The sequence below is a fragment of the Chenopodium album genome, chromosome 16 (assembly GCF_948465745.1).
Source record: "Chenopodium album chromosome 16, dcCheAlbu1.1, whole genome shotgun sequence".
NCBI lineage: Eukaryota > Viridiplantae > Streptophyta > Magnoliopsida > Caryophyllales > Amaranthaceae > Chenopodium > Chenopodium album.
The window spans coordinates 48,698,861-48,720,134 of record NC_137849.1 but is presented as its reverse complement, the minus strand read 5'-3'; the positions used below and the strand labels follow the sequence as shown (position 1 = coordinate 48,720,134).

Below are 21,274 nucleotides of genomic sequence, written 5' to 3'. Positions count from 1 at the left end.
CATAATCAACCAAATTTATTATTAGGACTTTATAGACTTATTGGTAGGTTTATTATGGTTTCAGATCAAATTGTATTACCCCCTGTATGACACTTCTCTCATTCGCTTTAATTTGGGAAAATATTCCAAAAATGGGTTTAAAAGTGTGAATTAGTCTTCAACTTTGGATAAATTTTTACTTTTTCGGGCTCACAAAGGAAAGTGGTTAGGGTGCTTCCCATGAACCTCATGATACCCAATATGAGTGATGGGAAGCATTCACTTTGTCTTTAAGCTTTTAATTTAGCCAATTCCAATGGTCCATGCAAACCTCTATACATTAATTAAATGTCACATTTGGTCTTTAAATGATCGACTACAGTTCATACTAGGTTTCAAACAATATAAAACGACCTACCATTACTCATCGGGTCTCAAAATCTTCGAAAATGTAATGTATTGTGTAATTATAGCCTTCAAATTTTGCTTCCACGTATCATTTTTGAATCCGACAATATTATGTATCTAGGTACCTATCATGATTCCCAAATAACCTTAAGATACGTATTTGACATCCGAAGCCATTTCATTCATGCTTTGACCCACAATTTACATGAGTTATGCTCATGACTTTGTATAAAACTTAACTTTGTCTTATTCATTACATCCGTTAATATTTTTCATACTTTGTAATTCCATTTAAAGAAATTTTGGTGAATAGAACGCAACAAATATAACATAGTACTAGTACTTTTCCCCAAAATTAAAAAAAATAAAATAAAAAAAAATCGTAACAGCGGGAAAAAATAAAAGGAAAGGTGGAGAGAAGGAAGTCTGAGACAAATGAAAGACAAGTCTGGTCTGCGCGAGATCTTCTTCCTTCGTAACTAAGTCTGTTTTTATTTCTCTGTTCTTCATTTCAATTTTTAACTTCTTTTCATTTTCTTCGTCTCATCTCACCTTCTATTTAACGGCGTTTTCTACCGATTTCTCTCTCTCTTTCATCCAATTCTGTTTCGCGGTAATTTACTTGCTTTCTCTCCTTCATTTGCGTTGAAATTTCAGTGAATTGTTGCATTTTGCGGTTGATTTTGATGTCGAATTTCGATTTCTAGGGTTTTTAATCAAATTTAGGGTTCATTTTTGTTCTAGAGATTTCATGAACTTGAAGAAAATTATGAATTATAACCAAAATCAATGTCGGATGTCTCGAATTAGATTTGTAATCGAATTTTTAGTGGATTATGCTTGCTCTGATGTACATTTTCAGTGACCTGGAATAATGCTCAATTCGAAACTTTTTGAGCTCAATTTTGTTATAAATTATTTGTTAGTTTTTAAGCTTCATGATTTTGTAATGGTTTGTGATATAATATGATTGTAAGACCTTTGCATTTTGTATATTTTTCTCTCTTAAGCTTTGTTGTTGTACAGAAATGGCGAATGACACCATGATCGTCACCAACACGCCGGCGAGAGATCTGGTATCTACTAATCTCGCCTACTGCTCTGTTGCTGATCTTCGCCGTCTTGCTGCTCCTGGATCGCGTGTGGTTTTTGCCTATGTTGGCGATACTTGGGTCCTTTCCGTTGGATATCCTTCCTCTTACACTCTTACTTTTCAATTGCTTTTTGTTTCATTCAATCTAGTTGTCGAAATTTACGCCGATTTTATATTGTGATTTTGCTATTTGGATTGTCATTCTCTTATTTGTTATGTTGTAGACAATGTGATTCTATTTTAAAGTTATTGTGAATTCAGCTACGGAATGTATTGTGTTGATTGCTTGTTTCTAACCATATTTTATGTGCCAACAAAATTAATTTAGGTTCAGGTTGCATGTCACAATATTGTGTTCTTGTCCTTTTGTTTGGTTTGGCTCGATTTTGAACTTTAATAATAAACTTGCGGGTTATTTGCTATTATAGAAAGTCTGCATTTACATATTTTTTAGTTGGACAAATTTTGTAACTGTAGTTGTTCTTCTAATTGTTATTTGCTGCTCTTCCTCTATCTGCATCATGTGTCTGCTAGATGGTTTAGTATCGAGGTGTCCTTAAAAATTAAGAATAAAGAGTATTCATATGTACTTTGAAGAAACCATGGATATCTTAGCTGACGCAGCAACATACAGCTGAAAAAAGTAGGAACCGTTAATATCAACTCTTGATTGACTATGATTAGCATTTCCTTTAAATGCTGAAGTGCATATGATGTAAGTTTATTCATGTTGATTGCCTAGGATCTAAGCATGATCTTTCATCGTTGACATTTATCATTTATTATTTTGTTTTTACCTTTTAGCCTCATTCTGTACTTATAAATTAGAGTTTTGCTCTGACTTTCAAGCTGTGGTTCTTTGTGTGCATATTATTCAAAATGTGAGAGTTATCTTAGCATGTTTCTTTGAACTTTTCCATGCTCTTTACCTAAATTTCTGTCAGCATTGTTTTCTCCTTAACTACTGCCCACTGCTCATGATGATATACCCAGTGGGAGCATAGCTCTTAATTCTGTCCAACGGAAGTATCTGAGGGTTTCTACCGGGGACCCCATTACTGTCAAAAGGTTAGGTGGTTTAATGTTTTGATAATTTCAAACCAGTTGATGATTTTCATGCTTCATTATTGACGATATTTTTCTTTTTGCATTTTTCTTTGTAGATTCATACCTCCTCAGAATAATCAAATTACAGTGCTTACTCTTGAATTGGACTATTTGTCCAAAGCAAAAGCAAGAGATGAACAGGTAAATTTTCTTATAGGTTTTGTTACTTTGTACGATTTTACTGCAGATTAATGTTTCATGCTTTTGCTTACTTCTCGAAAGATATGTTTTTGTATTGGCAACTTGATGCTTCAATTTTCTTTGCCGTGAGTGTTTTATGGAACTAGATACTTTTACATGTCTTTTATCCTGTACACGTATTGATTTTTGATGCAATACATTTTTGTTTCTATGAATCTATTCCTGAAATGTCTTTGTTGTCAGGTTGATGCTGTTGTTGTGACCCAATTGATAAAGAGGAGACTTGTTGACCAGGCAAGTTTGTTGATTTTTCCTTTTTTTTGGTTCACTCCAGTGTTTTTTTTTTTTTTAAATGTTAGGGACTATCTGGAGTTTCATTTGCATGCTTGTAATCTGTGATGCTGCTGTACACCAGGACAATGTCACTAGATTTCTCATTGTATTGAAAGATGGTTTTGACCTCATTTATCGACTGTTGGTCTTTTTGGTCTTGTCACAGTTACTAGCCAAACAAATTAAAGGATTAAACATATAATTGTTGAAGGTCAAAATCCCATTTCTTCTGACAGTAATTACCATTTCATGGACCTTCGTAACAAAACATTCAAAATCATTTTCAACAGTCATCATACCTAACCTAATGTCCAACTTCCTAGTTTCAGAAAAAAGCATGCTAATGTTGCACCAACCCTTCCTCCCCGTCTTTTGTGCTGTCACCTTATAGACTACTGTCATTCAAATGGAAGACCATGTGATATATTAGTTTATTTCAGAGAGTGTAAGTTATAGCTCCTCCCATCTTTTTGTTTGCTTCTTCCCCCCTACAAAGGTTGTCAAAAATTGTTTGTGTGGATTTTGTTCACTTGTTATAAATCCACAATTCCACATTGTTAGACAATCTTCCTGGTATGCCTTTTGCCAGTTTGAAATCAATGAGGACAATTTAACATGTATGAGGAAACAAGAGGGATAATCTTTTCCATGTTCTTAAAGCAATTTGTTTAACTGGTAGCTATTATTCTACCTCCATACTTATGAGTTCCTAATTGACTTTGCATGTATGTTAAGGCCAAGGTACAATCCTATAAAAGTCGATACTTTTATTTTGGGACACCGTATAAATGTGTTAGCTGAATTCTTTATCTTTTTGTCAATTAAATTGACTTGAGAACAAGGACTATTATTGATGGTCTGTTAGCCAGAAATGCTGGTATGTTCGGGTGTTCCCCTAATCTGGTACTGGAGAAGGTGCAGTTAAAGAGGATATATTGTTTCTTATTTTGCTTGTCCAGTGCACCTCTAATATATTTTCACAATGACCTTATGCAGATCATGACAGTGGGCCAAAAGGTAACTTTTGAATACCTAGGCAATAATTTTCTTTTCACAGTCAACCAGGCTGTTGTCGAGGGGCAGGAAAAATCAGATATTGAAAGAGGGATGCTGTCAGCAGACACATATATCATTTTTGAGGCAGCAGGAGGCAGTGGAATAAAGGTAAACTCTTCGTCCTTGAACATGTATTGCTAGAAGTTGGCTTTGGATCAAGTGATTGTTGTATGTTTCCAGTTTTCTAATATTTTGATATTGTGAAGTTATCTATGATTGTTAGAATTGCTGTAGAATGACAGTTTTTAATGTAATTTTCAGATAATCAATCAACGTGAATCAGCTAGCAGCAACCTCTTTAAGCATAAAGAATTCAATTTGAAGGCACTTGGTATAGGTGGTCTGAGTGCAGAGTTTGCAGATATATTTCGAAGAGCTTTTGCCTCTAGGGTTTTTCCTCCCCATGTCACTAGCAAGTAATTTCTAAGCTTTAGCTGGTATGTTGTTGAAATATTGATTCTATAAATGACTGATACATGTTTGACATTGACTACCATAGATTGGGCATCAAGCATGTGAAAGGAATGCTTCTGTATGGGCCTCCTGGTACTGGCAAGACGCTGATGGCACGTCAGATAGGAAAGGTGTTAAATGGAAAGGATCCAAAGGTACTTCAAGTGAACCTTTATGGACTTATAATTTAGACAATGAGAAATGTTGGCAAATTCATTCCTACTACGATTATTTTTAATTACAACTTGTTCAATTTGAACTGTGATGATCCTTAGATCTCAATTCTTGACCACTCAAATTCCAGACTTTTAATCATTGCTTCCTACTTATAAAAAAATAGCTAAGTTTTCATGCCCTGTTTGAGAAGACATCCAGCTTTTCCTGTGTTCAACTCTCCGCATATTTATTACCATTCTTGGACAAGAGAACTTTGATCTCAGTCCCTTATTCAACCCGGTAATTTAGACTTTGATTGATGGATTGAGATTCTGATTCAAAGTTTTATTAATGAGGTGCCTCTTGTGAAAATTGATCTGTTGCATTTGGACAGTGAAGGACAGGTACACTAGTATAAGGGATTCATGTTAGTAACTTTGATCTCCTTTAGGTGGAAGGGGGGTATGTTGAGTGAAAAAATATATATAATTTGTTTTGAATACAATACATTCCTCTTTGGAAGCTCAGAACACAGACTATATGTCTTGGTCTAGTTTAATTGTGGAAAATCTCTACTTTGGTTACAGAAGTCGAAATTTAGAAGTGGTGATTGGTACATCTGCATATGGCTGTGGCTTATATGTTTGTTTTTCCCAGATTGTCAATGGGCCTGAAGTATTAAGCAAGTTTGTTGGTGAAACTGAGAAGAACATCAGGGATCTATTTGCTGATGCTGAGCAAGACCAGAGAACTCGAGGTAAAGTGAGATGTATACATTGCATATGGCTGGTGTCATTTGGAGTTATGCTTGTGCTGGCTCTATTGTTGTCACTGATCAAAAAGAAAGTAATGGATTTTTTTTTACATTGTTTATTGTATGGTTTTCTTTTTTACTGCTTAATTTTTTAATTTGTACTTTTCAGGGGATCAAAGTGACTTGCATGTTATTATCTTTGATGAAATAGATGCTATCTGTAAGGTAAGGCATCGAGAGCAATGACAGTTATTTTTAATAGTTCTTCGTCATCACCCTAGGGACTAGGGTTCCAATTTTTAATTTATATCCTGGATACTACACACATGTGCATGCTTGTTTGCACATGAAGCTTCACACATTATACAACTAATTGTCATCCCTCATTATCTGCCTAGTTGCTGTAGTCAATCCTGTGTGTACAAAGTTTATGGGGCTAATGGAAGCCCTTGTCTTATACTGAGCACATCATTTTTCAGAAAATTGATGTTCACACTGTTATTCTTTTTTGATTGCCTGAATCATTGTTTATGGAACATTGTGTTATTCTTCTGATTACTCTATATTTACATAAATCTTTCCGATCTGATATTGTTCTAAATTCCTAATGATTTTTTTACTTATGCTGGAGTAATAAATGAGCTAGTTAATGGGGGATTTGATCCATTATGTACACATGCAGTGGAGATAGCTTGAAATAAAAAAAAAAACTGGTGCTGATGATAAGTTAGTAACCCTTATGGATTAGGATATTCAATTGGGACATTAATCACATTATAATGGAAAGTACAATAATCACCATAGAAACGAAGAAGCTATATTGATTTTGCAGATCTTTTCTAGTATGCTTAGACCAAGTTTCTGATATGTTTTTCTCTTTAAAATTTGCAGTCTAGAGGCTCTACTAGGGATGGTACAGGTGTCCATGATAGCATTGTCAACCAGCTACTAACCAAGGTAGGTTAAAGATTGGCTTTCTAAAATGTAAAATGGTATGTGTTTGTACAGATAAAAAGTAAGATAGCCAATATACTGATAGCTTTTTGCTTTTTAGATTGACGGGGTGGAGGCACTCAATAATGTTTTGTTGATTGGGATGACTAACAGAAAAGATTTGCTTGATGAAGCACTTTTAAGGTGAGCTCTTTGCTGGTACCCGATTTTTCATTGATGAACATTCCATTTTTATTAGATAAACCGCTCAGCTTTTGAAGTCAATTTTGTAACTATTGTATAGCCATGGTGATAGTTTTCTCTGGACAGGCCTGGGCGTTTAGAGGTTCAAGTGGAGATAAGCCTCCCTGATGAAGCTGGTCGTTTGCAAATTCTTGAAATTCATACAACCAAGATGAAAGAAAATTCTTTCCTTGCAACAGACATCAATTTGGCTGAACTGGGTATGTGAATTTGTTGTAAATGCTTTTGAGGTCTCTAGTATCTTCTTGTTGCTTTATATTGAACTATGGTGATAAAATTTCACATTGATGTGCCTTAGACAGTAGAAAATTACTCTCTTTGTCTCCTGTGGCATTCAGTTTCATAAGCATTTTGATAAAATGATGTAACAGTATTTACTGTAGGCTTTTGAATTTTATTTGCCTGTTGTACCCTTGTAAGATGGATGTTTTATTTAACTGAACTTTTTTTTTTCCTATGTTTTTAGGCTTCCTAATCTTAGCACTACAACTTTTATACGTCTGGTAATATGATGTGAAGGGTATATATAAATTTATCTACACATTAATGCAGCTGCAAGAACAAAGAATTATAGTGGAGCAGAGCTCGAAGGTGTTGTTAAGAGTGCTGTCTCATATGCTCTGAACCGGCAATTAAACATGGATGATCTTAATAAGCCAGTGGATGAGGAAAACATAAAAGTTACTATGCACGACTTTTTGGAAGCTATAGGAGAAGTCAAACCAGCATTTGGAGCATCTACCGGTGATCTTGAACGATGCAGGTAAGATAGTAAGGGTCTTATGGTTCTTTCATATGGGATATTAATTTGTTAGTTAGCTTTAACTAATACCTCGTTTCCATTTGGTAGTTTAGAAGCTGTGATATATTGGCTGTAATTAGCATGCCTCCTATTAATTATGCAGATATTTTTTTATTAGAGGTTTTATAATCACATCTCTACTAAAACTTGTAGGCTCAATGGAATGGTGGATTGTGGTGTACGCCATGAACACATCCAGCAACGCACTATGCTGCTAGCAGAACAAGTAAAACTTAGCAAAGGCAGCCCACTTTTGACTTGTCTTCTGGAAGGTCCAAGTAGCAGGTAATAATTACATTTCCTTGCCCTTGTTCCTTGCTGTTTTTGAATATCTATTTACAGTTTTCTGATTTTGTTTGTGTTTAGTGGGAAGACTGCAATGGCTGCTACAGTTGGTATCTGTAGTGATTTCCCATATGTGAAGATTGTAAGTTCTCTACTTGTTGATTTTATCATGCCATTTTTCAAGATCCATGACTGTAACATGTTTTATTTCTGTTTGTGTAAATAATGAGTAGGTATCAGCAGAATCCATGATTGGTCTCAGTGAGAGTACTAAATGTGCACATATTGTCAAGGTTCATTTTTACTACTCTTTCTTTTGTAGTTCTTGACCTTTTATGAAAAATGAAGTATAGTAATTATGTTCAGAATGTGTATTTATTTTCATTATCATGTATCTCTAAACTTGTTACTTTGTTAGTGTTACACATGTACAAGCACACCACTGCCACATTAGTGCATGTGGCATTATGGCATCCATGTTATTTTTTCCCTTTGTAATTTTTGTCCGTTTACGCACTGCTGTCATTGATATTTGATTATGCACCTTTGGTTGAATTTTTTATTGTAGGTCTTTGAAGATGCTTATAGGTCACCGCTGAGCGTAATAATACTTGATGACATTGAGAGGTGACTTTGACAATGTTTTATTGTTATTCCTTTAATTTTGTTTCTTTTGGTTGGATCATAAACTCAATACTATCCTGCAGGCTTGTAGAATATGTGGCTATTGGCCCTCGGTTTTCAAATATCATCTCGCAAACATTGATGGTCCTCTTGAAACGACTTCCCCCACTGGTGTGTCTCTTGAAATTTTCCTTGCTCGAAGATTAGTTTTTACTCCCTATACAGAAGTTTCTAACTAATTGTCTGTTTTCAAATTCTTCTATCTACTTATTTGTAGGTTCCTAGCTTCCCTTTCTACTCATCCCTCTTTTTTTTCTGAACAGCTAACAACTTACTCTAATTATGAACCCATGTCATTTAAAACTCACTTGACAATAACCTCGAAGACTAGCTTAAAAGCCTGTAGTTGCTCAAAAGCAACTGTATAGGTGCAGAAAAAACTCACTTCTGTGTTCTGTCATCTGCTGATGAATATCATTTTCTTGAGAGATAAATGTGTGAGTTTAATGGAAAACCCTGTGGTCTTTTTTTCCCTGACCTCTGTAATGTTATATTTGCAATCACAATTTGCTTATCATGATCCCCAATCCCCTTGTAACAAAAATTGCAACTTCAGTCGCAATGCAATTATGCTGTACCTAGCCTTTATTCATTAGGCCATTGTTGTGAGTGTAAACAAGTGGCAAGAGTGCAAATATCATGTGATGCTAGCAAATTCATGCATGTTTTACTAGGAAGTATACCTATTACTCTGTTACCACGTCTACTCTTAACATCCTCTGCAGCTTTAAGGTCCAATCATAGCCAACATTCGCATGCTTGTGAATGAGTATAGTGTCCGTAGATTATGTAGTAATTTACTTTAGTAGCTGCAATATATGCCTGTAAGAGACATTGAACAGGAAGCTATTATAGGATGACCTTAGTTTGGTTCCATGATCCATAGCTGTGTATCGACTTATGACTTGGTTGTGGATTGAAGTTTGAAATCAAAAGTGGTGTATAACTCTTTCCTTGAGATTATATTCATACATCTAAATGGAATGGTCCACAAGATGCTACCCTGTGAACGCAACTGGTCTTTGTTCTTCCACTAGTGTTCAGCAACATAATCGAGTTTGAAACCTTAAGATTAGTCTTAATTCTTCTATATGTGCTATACATTGTGGTATTAAAGGGCTAGTGGGGAGAGAAATTCTGCCGAGGAGAGGAGAGGGCAGTGTTGCTTTGCTACCATGTTTTGTGAGAGACGATGATTCTAACTTGTCATTAGCATGTGGGTATTGTAACCTAGTTTGGACCTTGGGGTGGATGAACAAGTTTATGCCCTGGGTGGCTATGGTTTTACTTTTCACTTGGGATCTATCTTTCTCTGGTGTATTGGTCTAATGCTCCAATGCACGTAAATCAGGATTTGGACTTATAATGTGGATTTATGATATGATGAAAGTATGTGGGGGCTCAAAAGGATGGTGTGATTACAATTTGTTCGTTTTAGCATTGTCCATAGAGACTAATCTGGTAGAAATTTATTTTATCTAGTTTTTTTTTCCCAAATAGAAAACTTAGTTGATTGGTTAGAACTCCTATATGTAAATCATAGTAACTCCGATATCAATTTATTTCTTACCATTGACTGCTGCTGTGCTGTATGTCAGTGCATTATTCCATATCTTAAGTCTCATTACTTGATCATTTGTCTCCAGGGAAAGAAACTTCTTGTGTTAGGGACAACCAGTGAAGTTGGTTTCTTGGATTCAATTGGCATTCGTGATGCATTCTCTGTCACCTATAATGTCCCAACTTTGAAAACTGAAGATGCACGAAAGGTTAGCTAATCTTTTTCCATGTAAAAGCATGACCTAAAGTTGTTCTGGGGCTTCTTTTTAATGTGATTGTGGCGCATGTTGGAAAGAAAGTACGTCTTTCTGGGGTTTGAATGTAGAACATAGTACAAATCAGCTGCCTGGTAAATAAACATTACGATCATGGTACAATGGTACATTTCTAGACTAGTTTGACCAAACAGGTAGCGACTTGTGTCCCCATGCCTTTATTATGTACCAAACATTCCACGAATTAGGTAACATTGGTTTGTAATGAGGTCTGGATATCCTGTGTGTTTTTAATGAGTGGTGTTATACTATTCTGGCTATGTATGTGGTAGCCTGCCATGTAGATTGCATAACTTATGATTTTGGGTTATTATCTGGTTAGCATGTGCAATTGAAAATTTCATTGACATTTAGGATATAGGATATATAAAGGTTTTCCTGGTGCAAAAACAAAAGATATGGGTGATTTTGCTAGTTGCTCCATTTTTATGTAAAGCTCGCGTCCTTTTCTATTTTGATTGGGTTCTTAAATCTGTTTTTTTTTTTTTTTTCCTTCTCCTTACTCAGGTGTTGAAGCAACTAAATGTCTTCTCAGAGGATGACATAGATTCTGCTGCTGAGGCCCTAAATGATGTAAGTTCATCCTCTTTCAGTTTTCTTCCCCGTATTGATTTTAACTATGACTTTGTTTTACATTAGAGTAGCTCGTAGTTTATACTTGATCAAGGATTCTTAGGACATATTGAGTTTGATGTTATTTGTGCCCAAAATTTTTGTTGCCCCTTGATTTTTCGTCTTTTTTTATTTCTGTTTGTCATTATGCAGATGCCAATCAAGAAAGTGTACATGCTAATTGAAATGGCTGCTCAAGGTGAACAAGGAGGTAAAGCAGAAGCCATTTACTCTGGCCAAGAAAAGATTGACATATCTCACTTTTATGAATGTCTTCAGGATCTTGTCCGGTACTGATTTACACTAAGCAGCATGTTATTATACTGATTTTTTCACCAGTCTTAGCTCTCACGGTAATTTTAATCAGATTGGCTGTGTTATTAATTTTTATATTCTTTCAACCGTTATCTTTTCTTTGAATCCATTCAGTGGTTCTGACCATGGTTTTGTAGTTAGCCGGTGTGTATACCTTAAAGATTTAACGTATGTATGTACTGCCATTTTTTCACCAGTTTTGTCAGATGTTGAGCTTTTAAAATTAGGATAAATGGCCTTCGGTGGCATGTTTAGTTATCTTTATTAAAATCCTGTATCTTTTGATTGTATGTTACATTTCATCTGTGAATCGATTGTGCAATGGTTTTACTGTAATGAGGAGTATCATTATATAGTATCATATATGAAAGGTGTGTACTTATAAAATCGATTTTTGATATTTGATACAAACCAATTCTATCACTACAGCTTTAGTGATGCAGTATATTTTTCTTATTAACAACACTTTTAGTTTCTCTGCTTAAACTTGAATGAAAAAATTAAATTTTACAAGCTTGGTATCATCTTATTGATGAATAAAAGAATAGTTTCTAAAAAAAAAAAAAATGCAGGGAAACAATGTAGGCGTCTGTGAGGTAAAAGAATGCAAAAAATTGCAGTGAACAATGTAGGCGTCTGTAAGGGCAAAGAGTGTCATGCACCATACCAACCACTTCAACCATCAGTATGGCACGTCTTATAAAGGTTTTGGTTGGCATGGACCAGATAGAAGCATATAGTGTACTCAGATCATTCACCATTCAAGTGCCTACGATATAAGGCATATTTCATAAGCTCATAGGACGAAACTACAATCCCAACTGAAGGACCAGCACGGGCAACCCGAGGACTAATTCCTGTGAATAGCCCTTTCCAACCTCCATCCCTGCAATTAACAAATTTAAATAACAAAGTTTGAGCATGCCAAATCTTGTTTAATCATGAAAGAAAAAGCAACAACTTAGTGAGAATGAGAAGCAAAATAAAGTAAATTTGGTACTACTATAGAAATTAAATAATGATGTATTCATGATCATTGACAGCAGCCAAAATAGAATGTGTATTTTCAGATTTCAGCTCTAGCAGCTACACTGAGCAAAAATTCCAGAAGCGCACATTCAAGTTGGTCCCTTCCAAGGAAAAAGCAAAAGTCTTATGAGAAATTTCCTTGGATGACAACATTAATCAAATGTCTCTAACCTCGATTTGCTATTTAATGTGATACACGTCAGTCAGCCGACATTTTAGGATTCTAATGAAACAACATTTCAGTTGCAATGATACGATAAAAGAAACTCTATCAAATTATATATATATAATGGTAATGGTAATGGAAATGGCATTAACAAGATAACAGACCACCCCTGTATATCTTCATGTAAATTCAGCCATAATACTATGTAGCTTGGTGCTAAGAGCCGATGCTGCTTGCACATATTAGGGTGCAAAACTGATCAAAAAGCAGTCGACATCTCAGGAGACTACACCAACAGCATAGTTGCCACTCTAGGCAGTTCGAAAATCACGTACAACTCTACTTTCAAAACCCAAATATATAGACATCTTAAAAGCACAAGATAAAGCCTACCTCCATATCTCCATCAATGTTTGCCTGGTCGTCATCCTCCTCTGTCTAGCTGGGTCTTTCTGTTAAGGCCAAAATGAACACTCATTAGAGCTAAAAACATATACCATTAGTACATTGATATTTGGACTACTTTTTTCCATCGCCATCTCATATACCCATGTTTTCCAAACCCATTAAACATAGTGATTTCCATTTTTTTTGCCAATTTATCTGCTCAGTATCCCCTACTACATACTCCTTTTTTTATAAGCTGCTCCACTTTGATTTTTTGTACCATACAAAGGAACAAAACAATTTCTAATACATATTTTCAAATGTAAGCTTTTTGCCATTTTATAATTTATACTTCAGACAATTAAAACATTTAATGGTCGAAGTTGTACATGGACAAATGGCAAATCAAAGTGGATTTGTTAGCACAATTGAGGTTGTTCATAAATCCCATGATAGACATTTAATGTAAACCACCTCTATCTGCCTCCGAGTTCTTGCAACATCTAGAGGGCATGTGGCAGCTGCAGCAAGGGCACCTGCAACGAATCCGCCAGCAAAATTTGCACCTAAAACACCCGTTGCATTCATTTCATCACCAGTCAAACTGAGAATTCTTCTTCTGATCTGAAACCATACGAGTAACGCAACCTCAACATTAATTTGAATATGCAACTGTTAAAAAAATGAATAAATCTACTTCAAGAGTAAAACTCACAGGTTCAAGTGTTCCCCAACAAATGGCAGAGAAAGGAACATCACGAGCAAGTTGAGCTCCAAGACCCGTCCACAAAACACGATAATTTTGTACTGTAACAAAATACAGATTTCATGAGTGATTTAGGAAAAATTTCCAAACAAAATGAGAAAGACACCAAAAAAATTCTCTAATTGCCCCTTTGGATCTCAGACAAAATTGTGGCACAATACCAAGAGTTAATGGTACACATCAAACAAATATGCTGATACATAACTATTTTTCTGGTCATGAGATTCAAAATTCATTCCACTCTACTAAATTACAAATATATATAAGTATCACAACACTTACACAAGGGTTTTAACTCATTTTCTAGGCTGTAAAGATGTTTTTTCTTTTTTGAGGGTGAAATGTACTAAAAGGTAGACATAGTTGTCTATTCTTCTGACATATAAATCAACTATTAAATTCAATAAAAATTGTCATTGAACCCTTGTCCACAAAACTTTAAAAGAGTATTCGTCCATCAATGACGAGAAAACATACAGTTTTGCAAATGTTTCGCACTTCTGGCAGGGGATACAGCCCCAATCAGAGTTTTCCAAACTCCTGGAGGCTTGACACCAGCTCGAGGATCCATAAATGCCTACAGTTTTAAGAAAGAGAATAAGTACAACATAGCTGGACTAATAATAATAGTACTACCAACATTTGAGACAGTTTGGTTCCTATTGGAATCACGCATTATTCTAGGACTATATAATGGTACACAGAAAACATAATTACAATCTGACTAAAAATGCCTATGTTTGGCTAAATGAGGTGTCTAGTACCATGGGTGCAAAAAAAATGTCAAGTATGGGGGAGGCCAACGCACAGCTGCTGCTCAAGGCCTTCAGGGAGCTGATGCTGCCGTCACTATTTACTTATTTAGCCAAGGCACGCATGGCCTAGGTGCTGCTGCTGCTGCCATAGCCAAGATACGTTTAGGCATAGGGGCTGGGTGCTGCTGCCCAAGTGAATGCACACCCATGTCCTTGGGCAAAAAGGGCATAAAAACACCTCATCCTTAGAATACACCTATTTTTGGCAATTGAGAGTAGCATCTTGGCTTGCCTTAGGGCCAAAGCAATGCTAAGCCTAGGAAAGGCAAGGCCAAGCCAAGACAACAAGGCCACGACTCAAGGCAACAAGGCCAAGGTCAAGGCATCATAAGACATGATAGCGAAGGGAGGGAAAAGACATGAATGAGATGGTTAATGGCACCATGTAGGCCTCCTAGGGCCCTTTGGGATCCCTGGAAGAATCTCAAGGCATAATCTTATCATGTCCAAAAAATTCTTGCAAGCCAAATTTGAAGGTTATACACAAAATCCGACCATTTTCAAAGAATACCCGGTGTAGAAAACTGGTAAAGGATGTATCCCAGGTTCATATAAGTTGTTTAGAACCATGAATGGTCACTAATCGGCCACATAGAGGCACATGGTGGTCTTGAGTTAATGAAGGGAGACGTGTGCATAGACGACTAGATCGACATCTTAAAGACAAAGTGAACGGCACCAACCATGAAATGGCCTCCGAGATGTTGTGGAGTTCATAAAAAGCACACCCAAGTTCGAAGATATTGAAAATAACCCAAAACTGAAGGCTTACCGATCCACACTTTAGGATCAATTTCGAAAAATTTTCCCAAATTAAAGTGAAAGTGTGGGGTGTCCTGGATAAGTTGGTTTGGAACCATAAGAGGTTTACCAATAAGTCTATAAAGTCCCAAAAAAGACATTGGTTCACAATTATGTTCATTAGTAGTCAAGAGCGGGAAAAGATGCTTCAAATCACCAACTTGACATACCAAGGTCCTAAAAGCAATAATCCTTCATTAGGTTATCAATTATATCCAAAGTCATTACTCTACATACCATTATGATATTTATGTAGGTTATGGAATAGGGGTAATGTTTTGGTTTGCCTTAGAGCCAAAGTAAACCAATGCAAGGCCAAGCCAAAATAACATAGCCAATTCAAGGTAACAAAGCCTAGGCAAGACATCTTAGGATATGATACTGAAGGGTGGATTAAGACATGAATGAGATGGATTTTGGGCACCATGTAGGCCTCTAAGGGCCTTTTGGGAACCCCTCAAAGCATAATCTTGAGAGGTTAAAAAAAAGTTCTCCGGACGCCAAATTTGAAGGCTATAATACACGAAATTATACCACTTTCGGATATTTCGGGACTAGGTGTTAAAAACTTAAAAGATGGTGGGAGATGCTAACTAGGGTCATATATTATTGTTTGGAACCATATACAACCACTAATTGGTTACATAAAAGTTCATGGTGGCCTTAATTGAATGAAAAGGGCATGTGCATGAACGGCTAAATTGATGGTTCAAAAACAAAGTGGACGGTTCAAACTTCCCAAATAGCCTATCAGGATGTTTTTGGGTCCATGAGAAGTACCCCAAACTCTTTCCCTTATGAGTCTAAAAAAGTCAAAAATTGTCCGACATTGAAAGCTAAAATCCATGCTTTAGAATCAATTTAAGAAATTGTCCCAAAATTATAATGAATGTGTTAGGTACCCCCAAAAAGTTGAAATAGGTTTGAAACCATAACAGGCCTATCATTAGATCTATATTCTCTATAAAGTCCCAATAATGAGTTAAGTTCAACTATGCGACTATTTTGAAATTATGTAATATTGGTAGGCAAAAGCTGGTCGAGATGGCTCCAATCACCAATTTGGCACCCCGAGATCCTATTAAGGTGTCGAGAGTCCTTCATTGGGTTATTAATTATTACCTAAATCCAGTATTTGCAATACCATACCATTATGTTGTTAGTACATTCATGTATTACATAGGTTTACATCATACTATACATTTCTATACTATACTATCCTATATAGGTGATGTGTTTGTTACTCAACACCAATCAATGTTGATTTTTGTTGGTTGTTTACAATTGTAGACAATGAAGTCAATGAAGCCTTTTTTTATGAAAAAGTATCCATAACAATGGAATATCATCTCATGTTGGCGATAAATATCATTATTGATGGAAAATCAACACATTTGAAATAGTACATCAACAATAAGAGGCTTCAAAGAAAAAGCAAAGCCACTAAGGCATTTCATATCCCTACCTTATAAAAAGTATAAGAATACTCTTATGAATAGTGTGATGTCAATTATACCCTTAAAATGTGCATTTACATATACACCCTCATTAATATGTACAAGTTATTTTTAATGAATAGTGATTAACAATTATACCCTCAAAAATGTTTATTTACTTATTTTTTTCTCATTAATGTTAGTTGCATAGGACAATTATACCTCTAAACATAGTTGTTTACATATCAACAACTACATTTGTGAATTAAGGCCAGACCAAAAGTACTTTTGAATATGATTAGTCATGGCGCGTGCATCGCACGCATTAGCTGCCCTAGTTGAAACAAAAGATGATGTTTTTTAACTCCCATTCATACTGCAACAACTTTCCAAACTCCATTTAGTGAAAGGTATCAGAAGATACCAAGGACAAAAATGATACCTGCATACGTGTTCGTGCCAGTTCTATGGGGTAACAAGTAATACATGCCAATGTGCGAGCAGCAGATCCAGCTACTAAAGGAGAATATGGACTCAAACTGGAAGCATACTGCTCCGTAAGCTCCTCTAGAAAATTCCTTAGCATGTCATAGCAAGGTAAGTAAATTCCCACCTACAATTCAAAAAAAAAAAAAAATTAATAATGATTTATTTCAGATGGAATTACACGCAGGCCTTGCAGACAGAAAATACTTACAGTGGGAATGGCCAGTGCTAAGCTAGCATTTGTGCCTCTCCACAATCTAGAAAATCCTTCCTGCACAATCATCCCTGTAAGGCCTCAATAATTATTAGCAAGATTCAACAGCCAAATAAGGAAAGGTAGGAATAGAAGAGGGGGTATTTCCATGGCATGCGAAACGTACTACTAGTATTTGATTTTCTAACATATCCACTAAGACGCCCAACAAATAGTTATTGCATTACTTAACTATAGTCAGCAGATCACGAATAAAATCTGACGATTATGACATTTAAATCAGAAAATCCCAATATTAAAAACAACAATGCCATAATTTATAAGTAATTCACACTCAAAAAAGATACGCTGCAGCCATCGAGACTCAAAAGGCAGCATGTTGGTAACAAAATACTTGATGCACTAAGAGGGGGAAAAACCTAAGACAGACAAAATAAGAAGAATATTTGCATCAATTTAGGTAAATACATCATCCCTACCAATCACAAGAACCTTCACCTAATATAAAATTTAAATCTTTACTGAAAATGAACAGTGTATACATGTTCTAACAGGGGGGGGGCAAATCTTCCAAAAACAACTTTTGCTGACCTGGCGTGTGACTTTGAAGAAAACATCATAAGTTCCTTTATATCGTGAACATTCACGAGCGCATGTTGATCCATTAGCACGAGTTATATCATTTTGTGGCTGTGAAGATCTGGGGTTTTGAAGCATCTGGGACAACAATTTTAAAACCAGGATTAATTAGAAGATCAACTCCTAAGGAAACCTCAAGACACAAATAGGCAAGACCACTAAATAAGAGGTCTTTCATCCCCAATAAGAGGGCTAGCAAACAGGCTTTGGACAGGATAGGACCAGCCAAAATAAATTTACATCAATCCTTATCCCTAAATTTAAATCAATCCTAGTATATAAGTATGCCATTAATTAGAGCATACTGACTTTGTCAAAATGCTAAATGAACCAACCATGCTATAAATTATCCAAAACACTTACATATATACTGTCGATGAATAAGTCTTTAGCATTAGAATACTTATACATGAAAATATACAACTGCTCTTAGAATTGATTAGAGATAATGAAATATTACTTCTCTAGTATAAATTATGGAGATCTGTGTTTTAAGCTTACCAAATATCTTATTAATGAACTGGAAGTTTGGCGATTCAAAGATACACAAAATTAAATCATAACAAAAAATTATACAAGCTTGAGGGGAAGGAAATTTAGCTCTATCGATAAATTCCTAGCAACTAGTCACTTTTGCTCATAGTCGATAACTCGATATATTTAGCAAGTGTATTGTAGGGTTGTATTTAAGTGTCAATTCATAACAAAATTTGCCATATTATTTCTAATAAAGGAAGAAAAAAATACCATATTTGTTTCAGAACATGCTGGATCACATTGATTTTGATAAGGGACGCCAGCAGCCTGTGCTTGTAACCTTGTCTGCATATATAGACATTAATAAAAGGCATTATAACATTGTCGTGAACAACATCATAGTTGATAGTATCCACTGACATGCAAAACATGACATTGCTGAAAAGTTTGATAGCTGACGTTATTAATTCCTTACAGAGATGTGAGAAATAAGAGACGGGAATACTGAACAAAGTTTCTCAGTCAACTAGTCAAAACCAATGTTAGGTTTCTCACTACCTATAACAAGCAATATGGATTATGCATATGACCTACATAACAAAATGCTTAAGGCCAAATTACAGGTTGCTAAAGATTATAATAAAAGGAGAAGGAAGGCATAGAACACTAAACAGATATTATATTAACGGGAATAAAAAAATAAAATGAAGAAAGATAAGGTGGGAAAAACCTCCAATGCTCCAAGTTACTCCATTCTTATTAGATATTCATGAAAAACTTGTTTTATTCCCTGTATTCCTAATATATGACAGTTTTCAATTAGTACCTCATATAAGCCGTTACTTCAACTAATTATCCAGGTTTCAACATTATAGGAATATGGGATATGAGTTTATGACTCTTATGAGAGTAAAGGTATGACCACAATACAATACATTCCTAGTAGACATGGCAAAAGTTATAGGATAGAGACGAACCACAATTAAGACAAGTTGCATACAGCATCAATGTGCGCACACCTTAAAAACAGCACGAGCCATACGCATTCAAGAATTCTAAATTCTAATCAAAATCTTTCAATCCAGAGCATATTCCAGTTCTCTAGTATAATAGAAAGGAACCACCTTGACACAGGATAGTTAAATCCATTTATAATCAATAAAAATGCAACTAGCTTGCAATTTACAAGAAGAATTTAATCAGTTTTCCAATCAAGAGAGCAGCCAGTGCCCAGTACCATAATAGCTGCATGAACCAGACCTAATAAGAGATGAATCTTTTACTGCAAAGACTAAATTTGCCAGCATTGGGTTAACAAATGATATCTTGTACCAGTACATCAGTTAAAGCCAAGTAGTCGCTGCTTACATAGTCTAACATTCATGAGAGTCTGTATGAATGAAGGAGGAGACTTTTTGAGGATCCATTAACTTCAGCACAAAACTTCAATAATCCGAGCGAGACCTTGTGCGGATGCACTAACTTCGGCACTAAACTTAAGTAATTCCACTGAGACTTTCAACTTGCAAAACACACATATACACCTCAAAAGTCCTAGCATGGAAACCTAGCAGATAACAAGAAATGCAACATTGCTGCATTGACTAAGGAACAATCAAGATAATCTTCATTACCTAATCACAATTCACAACTCTACAGACGATTAACTAAACAACTTCAATTCTAGCTGAAATAATTATTAATTTATAATGTTGAATGTATAATCGAGTTTGAGCAAATTTCAGCATGATCGAACAAACAAATTGCGGAAGTATCGCCTTTGTTTGTACAGTAAACTACTTATTACGAACATATAATCAACGATTTCCTAATATATAGTTAAAATCGGCAATTCGATGCTAAAAATACAAAACAATCTAACCTAATCGGGAAAATAATTAAGAAAATCGAAACAGTAACTCAATTAAGAAAATTAAATTACAATGCACAAAATCAAAAGGAAACAATAAGAGAAATAGAGGAAAACCTTGGCAACGTCAAGAGGATTAACGATGAGAGCGGAGATGACGGCGGCGGAAGCGGCGGAAATCGCACGCTCACCAAAGCCTAAATTGAGATCAGCTAGGGTTTTGATTCTGGAATCTTCATCATTTCCTAACCCTAACTTCGATTTATCAACATTTTCATCAAATTCAACCCTATTCGTCGCCGCAACAGCACCTAATCGTGTTGGTAGAGTGTTCCTCGCACCTCCCATCGAAAAATTCGAAGAAATTCTGAACTAATTTGGTGATATTGAAGTGTTGATTGATTGAAATTAGTAATCTGGAAATTAGGAGTTGGAGCAGAAATTTCTGGAAATGGAAAAGAGGAAGAAGATGAGAGAGAATTGTAGGAGAGAGAATGGTGGCGTGGAAGGAAGGGCGCCAAAGAATTAAAGCGGGAATTTGATTCAGCGTGAAAGAGAAGAAATCGAAGAGGTTGACATATTGACGTGTTCGCATGGTCATTGCATGCGTAGGTGGTTAAGGAGGATAGAATATTGGAATTTGTATTGTGTATTTGTGTTGTGTTTCCACCCAAAATTGTCTAGAACTATCGTCACTACTCACTAGTAGAGGTGGTTATTGGACAGGGTAACCCAATGATAACAGGGTCAGGGCCAAGTTTATAGGGCTTTTAATGGACAGGGCTATTAATGGACAGGGCCCTTATTGGGTAGGGTCAATATAGGGCCAACATATTTTTCCAATTTAGTTGATAAAGAAAATACATAATGTAAAAATAATTATATAGATTAATTTGTATTCATATGTATTTAATAATGACTTTGTCCAATATTTATTTTAATTGATATTTTGTAGGGCCCGCCCATTATCAACCCGCA

General features: G+C 35.6%; 2 protein-coding genes across 2 annotated transcripts; one reads left to right on the top strand and one right to left on the bottom strand.

Annotated features, from left to right (window-relative positions):
- Nucleotides 1-769: 769 nt before the first annotated feature.
- Nucleotides 770-11,403, top strand: LOC145586838 (vesicle-fusing ATPase-like). The gene is made up of 22 exons (XM_081643777.1): nucleotides 770-1,000; nucleotides 1,414-1,573; nucleotides 2,453-2,548; nucleotides 2,644-2,728; nucleotides 2,972-3,022; nucleotides 4,058-4,225; nucleotides 4,379-4,533; nucleotides 4,617-4,725; nucleotides 5,384-5,483; nucleotides 5,650-5,705; nucleotides 6,372-6,437; nucleotides 6,535-6,617; nucleotides 6,744-6,877; nucleotides 7,230-7,440; nucleotides 7,633-7,764; nucleotides 7,846-7,906; nucleotides 7,998-8,057; nucleotides 8,333-8,391; nucleotides 8,472-8,559; nucleotides 10,095-10,217; nucleotides 10,791-10,856; nucleotides 11,049-11,403. The coding sequence occupies exons 2-22, from the start codon at nucleotides 1,416-1,418 to the stop codon at nucleotides 11,190-11,192; spliced, it is 2,205 nt and encodes a 734-aa protein (XP_081499903.1). The 5' UTR covers nucleotides 770-1,000; nucleotides 1,414-1,415; the 3' UTR covers nucleotides 11,193-11,403.
- A 180-nt stretch (nucleotides 11,404-11,583) lies between these two features.
- On the bottom strand, nucleotides 11,584-20,879 carry LOC145586839 (mitochondrial carrier protein MTM1-like). The gene is made up of 10 exons (XM_081643778.1): nucleotides 20,414-20,879; nucleotides 18,697-18,771; nucleotides 17,902-18,027; nucleotides 17,308-17,367; nucleotides 17,053-17,223; nucleotides 14,036-14,135; nucleotides 13,508-13,599; nucleotides 13,267-13,416; nucleotides 12,799-12,857; nucleotides 11,584-12,096 (listed from the first exon to the last, which is right to left on the bottom strand). Exons 1-10 carry the CDS (start codon nucleotides 20,642-20,644, stop codon nucleotides 11,961-11,963), a joined length of 1,200 nt encoding a protein of 399 aa, XP_081499904.1. The 5' UTR covers nucleotides 20,645-20,879; the 3' UTR covers nucleotides 11,584-11,960.
- Between the last annotated feature and the right edge of the window lie 395 nt (nucleotides 20,880-21,274).